This window comes from Gadus macrocephalus, chromosome 5, assembly GCF_031168955.1.
Source record: "Gadus macrocephalus chromosome 5, ASM3116895v1".
In the NCBI taxonomy this organism is placed as follows: Eukaryota; Metazoa; Chordata; class Actinopteri; order Gadiformes; family Gadidae; genus Gadus; species Gadus macrocephalus.
In genome coordinates, this window is record NC_082386.1 from 19,006,163 (window position 1) to 19,014,169 (window position 8,007).

General features: G+C 51.7%; 1 protein-coding gene across 2 annotated transcripts; it reads left to right on the forward strand.

Moving 5' to 3' along the window:
• The first annotated feature begins 669 nt into the window (after positions 1 to 669).
• cdc25b (cell division cycle 25B) lies at positions 670 to 7,788 on the forward strand. Of its 2 annotated transcripts, none has more exons than XM_060051556.1 (13): positions 670 to 1,272; positions 1,446 to 1,528; positions 1,821 to 1,872; positions 3,405 to 3,446; positions 3,606 to 3,639; positions 4,189 to 4,308; positions 4,916 to 5,035; positions 5,410 to 5,559; positions 5,688 to 5,765; positions 6,220 to 6,405; positions 6,688 to 6,792; positions 7,330 to 7,392; positions 7,513 to 7,788. In XM_060051556.1, the coding sequence occupies exons 1-13, from the start codon at positions 1,076 to 1,078 to the stop codon at positions 7,660 to 7,662; spliced, it is 1,380 nt and encodes a 459-aa protein (XP_059907539.1). In that variant the 5' UTR covers positions 670 to 1,075; the 3' UTR covers positions 7,663 to 7,788. The 2 variants fall into 2 exon arrangements, with proteins under 2 accessions (XP_059907539.1, XP_059907538.1); XM_060051555.1 differs by having other exon boundaries at positions 671 to 1,272; positions 4,913 to 5,035.
• Positions 7,789 to 8,007: the final 219 nt, after the last annotated feature.

Here is an 8,007-nt window from a genome sequence, read left to right on the forward strand (position 1 = left end):
ATGTTTTGCTTCCATTCTACTCTCCGGTTAAAGGTTTCCCCCCCCTTTTGTGTGAGTCGGTTGATGGGGGAGGAAGAAGGGTTGCCGTGACCCCTGGCTACAATGTGCTGCTCATGGGTTTGTAGGGAACAGCAAAAACGAAGAAAGGGGAAACATTGGATACTCTCAACTTGTCCGTTTTTTACTTCCAAAGATGTATTTGGAATATAAAAATGGCCTGCTTGTAATGGGGTCATACGCCTAGTGTGGAAGAATCCCATACTGACGTTATAAACCTTTATCTTATGACTTAAAGATTTCATTTGAATGACAGTTACAACAAATGTTGCAGGTTACACTATTGTAAACAAAAATCTTTATAAATTCTAACTGTTGCACATATTTAAGTATTGTATGCCTTTTAGTATGCAAATATTCACTTTATATGACTTAACACGTTTCAGAAGTATTTAATTATTTGCTAGACGGTTATTTTTTTATGCATATGCTTAATAACATGAACACAGATTAGAACAAATTCACACTGCAACGATTATCAAAGTATGAAAATAAAACAGAACAAAGATTACTGATGCCCAGCGGTACCTTCGTCACGTCCGCCCCGCCCTTCTTCATCCGGAGAAGAACAACAAGCGGAGAGCCCACGGCTCTGATTGGACAGCTCGATGTAAGGACGTCGCCCATTGGCCAGAGGATTGGCGCCGCTTAGCTGCTATTTTGAACATAAATACAATCCGCGTAGGCCTCAGAGTTTTCTGTCCCACATACACGTAGCCTGTCAGCCAGTCGGACCGCTGTCGCTCAGCTCTCCGACACAAACACACACAGCGATGCGGGATTTGTAGTAAGAAAGCCTAAAAGCAGGGCTCAGCTCGCACGGAGGGGGTCGACTCAGAACAGAACATCGCGTCGACGTTTCGGGTGGTTTTCTGGGGCTCGGATGATCTTTTGAGCTCGTCTTCCGGGTCGACCTTAGGTCTGGACCACCTCGCATCCCCCTGTACCGACAAAGCCCGTATTGTTTTTTCCCGACCGCGCTTACAGCATCCGTGGGATTCGACCAATACTCCTAGAAATGGATTCGGACCTCAACACGAGTCCGGTCGGTACCCCGGTGAACCGCAGGCCCGACCACCTGCATGGGTTCGCCACCATGAGCGACCAGAACACAAAGACCTGCACCAAGAACCTCTTCTTCAGCCCCTCCACCGCCGTCCTCTCCCCCGTCACCAACCTGGCCTTCACTATGGATCATCTAGGCGGGCTTGGCGGGTAAGCAAGAATAGCTTTATTTAACCTTATGTGAAAGCGAAATGAACAATCCATGGCATAGCATTACGTGTGTCTCTGTATCAGAAACGTAGACGCGTCTTATTAATCGATTTAGCGCCGTGAGTGTTGATTCGATGTCACTGATCCAGGAGTTGTGTTTTTTTGTTATACAGGTTGTGTGACACACCGAAGAGGGACAGACCCGGACCCCTGATGAAGGTCCCCTCGTTCGCCTCTGACGTCTCCTCTGACGCCGGTGAGCTCCCGCGAAAAGAATGACCGCATTGTCTCCCGTCAGCGGATATAGGTCACGCATAGCGCCGGTTCCCATGAGCATCTTCACGCTGTTGCTAATTGAACTGTTGTCATGATCACTGGTCTACCACCAGCGCATGAGGTCATGTGTTTTGTGGTTGACTACATGGACGTGTTAGATCCACCGACGGTGGCTCGTTTTTATTAGTGTCTAAATTACGAATTCTGCTTTAGTAGTTGGTTTGGTACTATTTCTTGGTTATTTTATCTAAATCTCCATATCTGCTCCGCAGGTCTTTGCATGGACTCCCCAAGCCCCATGGACGCCTTAGATATGGAGGAGACGTGAGTACCAGTGCTCATCTATTGTCTGTCCCCAATTACCCCCCCCCCCCCCCCCCCCACTCCCACTCTGCCGGGGCCCCCCAGCATGGATCTAGCACCCAGGGGCCTCCCCCATCTCCCCCTCCCCCCCGTCTCCCCCTCTCCCTGACTCACTGGGATTACTTGGTGCTGCAACCGTTGGCAGAAAAAATGCCTTCGTCGCTCATCTCTGATAAGAAGATTAACCAGGGATCATCAGATTAAGATTCATCTATATCTGTGATTAACTTTCTTTGTGTCGGTGTCGGTTGGCTGTCATGGGTTCCGGCGGATGATGGGGATGTGTGTGGAGGATTTTTGCCGCCTATTTTCAATCATCTGATCTGAATGAGTGTCTCCATGTCCGAACATGGAGGAGGATTCACAGCGGGCTGTAAATGCCGCTATGTGATTGGTCGACTACTGTTGCTGACGTAAACATATTTTTTTATTGGATACTTTAAATTATATCTAGCAGCTTTAACTTTCGACACTCGGATCAATACAACCGTAACGCGTTGCCGGGGCAGAAGGGTCGTTATGTCTCCCAATTATCTTAAATCAGTGTGTTTGAACTTTACTGTCTGGGCCGGGCTGACAGGGCACCTCGCCTGCGTAATCTTGGGTGTCCTCTCTCACTCACACCCCCGTCTTATCTGAGCTGATTGGTAGCAGACATCTGCCCCGTCAGCTGTCTGAAGTTCCTCCGGAGCCCTACGCACAACCCCCCTTGGCAGCTCTTGTTACAGCTGTTCCCTGGCTGGGGGTCGGGGTGGGGGCTGCTGAAGAGGGGGGTTGGTGCTGGGCACACTTCTCGCTGTGTGCTGGGAGCTTTCTTCAATGGTGCATTTGGCGTTGTGGGTATGAGAGGGGGGGGGGGGGGGGGTTGCTTTAGTTCGCTCTATGCCAGGGCTATAGAATTGAGACCAGCCCCCCCCCTCTCCCTCCCTGCTCGGGCCTTGTATAGAATGAGGCGCCCCCACCACACCACCACCACCTCCTCCTCCTCCACCACCGAACAAAGGGCTCTGCTCACGGTGAAGGGGGTAGCTGGCGTCAGAGCGGTCGGCATATGGTCGACCGGTCGACAGCCCCCCCCCCCCTCCCCCGTACTCGGTACACACTTCAGCGAGGTGTTTTGCATACAGGTGGGCACTGCTACCTTGTTTAATGACCCCCCTGCCCCGCTTTGTTAAGGGATCCGGTCAACCAGTGTTGAATCCCACTTCCTCTTCCCCTCCCCCCCCCCCCCCCACCCTGCTCCCCCCTGTGTGGTGTTTGCCCAGCGTCGGCTAGTTGCTCGTTTCATTAGTTTACGACCTGTAGAACACACTTCCTTCCCGTTTCGCCCCCGCAGTCCCTTCAAAGAACGCTTCGTCCCTTATTTATTTTTATTTCTATTTTACTTATTTGTTGATTTTTTTTTTTGTCTTGTGTTCTTATTGACTCAATGTTTCTTCCGCCTCCCCATTGGCCGCTCCCTAACGACCCCTTAATTGCCCCTCTGCCTCCAGGTTTGAAAGGGCCATCCAGAAGTCCAGCAACGTCATCAACGGGTACGTTGTTCCCCTCCCGACGCCGTTGACCGTTAGTTGGGATCGGCCCGTATTGATCGGAGCCACGGCCACCCTGGGGAGGTGAATCAATGAGGTCACCGATCCAAGGTGTTTATTGATCCTATGCTAACCTGCCCTCTTCTCCCCTCCCCCTCACAGGAAGATGCCCATTCGCAGAATCCAGTCGTTGCCTGTAAGTAGATCCCCCTGACTGTAGAATCGACCCATCAATCCTCACAATAGCACCATAAGATAACCTACCAGATAATTAAGGGGCTCGACACAAGAGAAAATGGTAATGTTTTAGTTTTCACACCGTTGGCCCTCCAGCCCATCCCTGCAGAAATGCGTATTATAAAATATAATACGAAAGTGAAAGTGATAATATAAAGTGATTTGGTGGCTCCAGCCTCTCATATGCATGGCCTTCAGCAGCCAATGCTTTGGAGGGAGGGGGGGGGGGTCTTGCGTTTAGGGAGGAGTGGGTTCTGCTTGGGGAGTGGGGGGGGTCCAGTGTTAGTAGGGGGTCCTGTTTGGGGAGGGGGAGTCCTGTGTGGGGAGGCCTACAGGTAGCCTGTGGACAATGGGGTCGGAGCCCAGAAGCTTTGATCCGGAGGTCAAACACGGAACAGATCCCGGGTGGTCCAGGTTGTGGGATGTCACCGGGTTCATGGGACCCCGACACCTCTCACCCCCTCCTCTCCGTCTCACCCCCTCCTCTTTGTCTCCCCCCCCCTCCCAGGTCCAGTTCCTCAGCTTCAGCCCAGAGCTGCGGGGGCAGGCGCCCGACCCGAAGCGCTTCGGGGTGTTCGCCCCGCTGACGCCCGGCGACGGCCACCCTGAGAAGGAGAACATCCCAGAGGTGGGTTAGCCTGCTGCGTTGGCGCGCCGCGTTAGCCTGCTGGTTAACATGCGGAGTTTGGCACGCCGCGTTAGCCTGCCGCGTTGGTCTGCCGCGTTAGCCTGCTGGTTAGCCTTCCGTGTTAGCCTGCTGCGTTAGCACGCCACGTTAGCCTGCCGTGTTAGCATGCGACGTTGACATACTTCTTCAGCATTTTTTTATTTATATTTTTTTATTTATATTTTTTTATTTTAATATATTTTATATAACAATTCAAACGGGCTAGGCCGATGATTTTCAATGTGAAAACGGTTGACCTTCCATTTGAGTTTTTTCGTATAACGGGTAATCCCGCTAGATGTAAACAGTTGAATTTTTTTGTAAACTTCCGTGCGCTCCGTATTCTTCCGGAACTTTGGTCATCCGTTGCCGTAACGACGGCATTGTTTATGTCGGCAGTAGTAGCCGGTCTCTGAGGTTAAACCCTCGCTTAACGGAGTTCTCCAGGCTGGCGTCTCAGCGTGGACGGTATTCAGCGTCTTGTCGTCGCCGGCTCCTGCTGGAGCTCCCAGGGTCTCCCCGGCCGCGTTGACTAACCCAGCGTGTCTCCCCACTCCCCGTGCAGCAGGAGGGCTTTGAGTTCAAGAAGCCCAACAGGCCGGTGTCCCGCTGCCGCGCCCGCTCCGCCCACGGCGTCCAGTTCAAGGAGGCCTTCGCCCGCCGGCCCAACTCCGCCCCCGAACTCATGGTGAGTCCCCGCCGCCACGTGACCTGGTACCCAGACCCTGGTACCCAGACCCTGGTACCGCGACCTGATGGTGACCCTGGTACCCAGACCCTGGTACCGCGACCTGATGGTGACCCTGGTACCCAGACCCTTTTATTACGCCCTGGTATTGTGACCCGGTATCAAGAGCGGTTATCGCGGGCTTGTACCGAGACCTGATGCCATAATCGGGTACTACGACCTGGTACCCAAACCCGATACCTTGACCCCGTACTGCGACCCTGCGTCAAGACCGGACACCGCGGGGCGGTACCGAGACCTGATGACTACCTCCCCTGTAACTTTTTATTTCTAAACGTGCCTTAACTGGTCTGCGTCTCCCCCCCCCCCCCCAGCTCTCCCCCACCCCGCCCCAGCGCCTGGAGTCCCCCGGCTATGACTCCAGCCCCGTGTTCGTGCGCCGCACCTCCCTGGCGGGCTCCGCCGGTAACCACGACTACGAGGAGGACGACGGCTTCCTGGACGTGTACGACGAGAGCGCAGAGGTGAGCCGTCGGAAGCGCTCGAACCCGGGTTCCCGCGGCGGCGTTGGCGTCTCGCGGCGCTGTAACGAGGCGGTTGCGAACTGCCGAGCTCTGACCCCGACTGACTGTTTGTTGCGTTTGGTTTCCAGGGCGACGCGGGCATGCCTCTCGGGATGGCCAGCCTGCTGACGGCGCCGCTGGTGGCTGACAAGATGGCGGACGACTCGGTAAGGACGATGTCGGTTAACTGGTTGATTCGGGAAAAAAATCAGCACTGTTATTTTGGTCAATATTGAAATCGTGATTATTTTTGGGTTTGAAAACATGATGCATTTATTCAGCATCTCTCAGCCAAAAAAAACTTTAAACTGAGATGAACACACGGAGAACTTTAAAATATATCCCCTTGATTACGCAAAATGTTAAAATGCAAAATAATGTATAAATATGTTTTCAGTAATTTCTATAAAACATTTAATGAATAAAAACCAATGTGCTTAAAAATAACAATAAAAAAAGAATCTTTTCAGAGATCGTTTGACCCAGAAATCGGGTCAAACAATCGCACGGTCCTAGCATACTTCCAATCTTTAACCAGATGACCACCATTTTGTCTTGTGGTTGGACTTCAGGACAGACTTGTGAACTGTTTTTTTTTTTTTTTTTTTTGGGATTCCGCAGCCTGTGATTCGCTGTCGGCCGCGCGGCCTGTTCCGCTCCCCCTCCATGCCGAGCCCCGTGTCCCGCCACTCGGGGGCCCGGCTCCCCGTGAAGCGGTCCGAGTGTCCGCGGGACGAGTACACGCCCGTCTGCGTCAAGAGGAGGCGGAGCCTGGCGGCCAGCCCCGACGCAGAGTCGCCCCGCATGGTACGACCCCCTCCCCCCGTTTGATTTGGATCCTAGCATTCCAAAATGTTGTGCCTTTTTTTTTTTTATTGTGCATCTTTAATCTTCTACGTTATTCGTTATTTGAGATGGTTGTCTTATTTTTATAGATTTTAGTCGCCGGTGCCTTATTCTAAGTCGATGCACACCGTTTTGTAGAGCTACTTGTTATTCAAGGTCTTCTAGTGCAGTTTTGTTTTAGAAGCAGCAGGACCTCACGCCCCCCTCCCCCCTCTCCTCTCTCTCCCCCCCCCCCCCCTCCAGACCGGACTGCTCCAGAGGTCCAAGTCCTTCTGCCAGACCTCGGACATCGAGAGACTGCTGGACGAGCAGGACTCCTCCACTGACCTCATCGGAGACTTCACCAAGGTACCCAGAACAGACGCGTCTCCGCGGTGGTCACCCTCTTCTTCCGTTCTTAATGCAACGGTCGCCCGTCGCTTGCCCAGCCTCAACTGTAGCGGTTGCCCCCGGCGACCAGACTTGGCCCGCTAATAAAAGCTCTGTTGCACTTGGTTCTGTTAAAAATCAAAGAAGCCGTTGCGAGTTAATTAGTTACCAAGCAACTGTTGCCTCATTTTTTTTCTTTTTTAACAGCGGGTTACATATCTGCATTATTTAGGTTTTAACATGTTCTTTTTGACAATTTTGTAATATTTTTTTAAGGCGACATTTCATAGTTCTCAGTTACAAAGTGCTTTTTGGGAGAGACAGGCTGAATAATTCAAACTCAAAAATTATCGTTTGAATCGTGATTATGATTATTTTTTTCATAATCCAGCAGCCCCACGAGGCACTGCTTCATGCTGGCCTCCCCTTTCTGTCCTTCGTGACACAATGACGCTACTGTACATTTGTAGCTTGACTGGAGTCTTATTATGGTCTGTGTCCTTGCGTCCTGCTCAGGCCCTGGCCATGCCCACCGTTGATGGGAAGCACCAGGACCTGAAGTACATCACCCCAGAAACGGTGAGAGCGCGGTCCCCACCGTCGACGCTGAAACTCTCCCGTCTTTTTATCCTTTTTGTATTTTTTTAATAGAATATAATTCTTTAGATGTCTAACGCCTGTCCTTTCTCGGGTCCTCAGATGGCGATGGCGATAAACGGCCAGTTCAGCGAGCTGGTGGAGCATCTGATCGTCATCGACTGCCGCTACCCGTACGAGTTTGAGGGCGGCCACATCAAGGTGCGTGGGTCGTCCGTGAAGCCACAATGTCTCGTCGACATGCCTGGTTAGGACTCGCCCGACCGGTTCCCCTTCTTGGAGGGAGCGGTTTAAACGGACATGGACTTGTTGGGGCTGCGCGGTGCACAGTTGGTCATTGAGAAGGGGGATGACTAAGGAGGCTTGAGAACATTCCAGTAATGTCGGATTAGAACAGAACTCGGATTATAACAGAAGTGAAAAATGTGTATAAAAGCGACCTTGTTTTAGCTTCAATGCTTTCTTGGTGCAGAAGCATTTTTTTTCTTTATTTATTTTTTTGTCTTGTTCAAAGAACCAAGCACTTAAGCACTGAACTGTAACTGTAATGGATTATATGTGACTGGGGTATAGCTTGGGTTGTGTTTGCAGGCGACG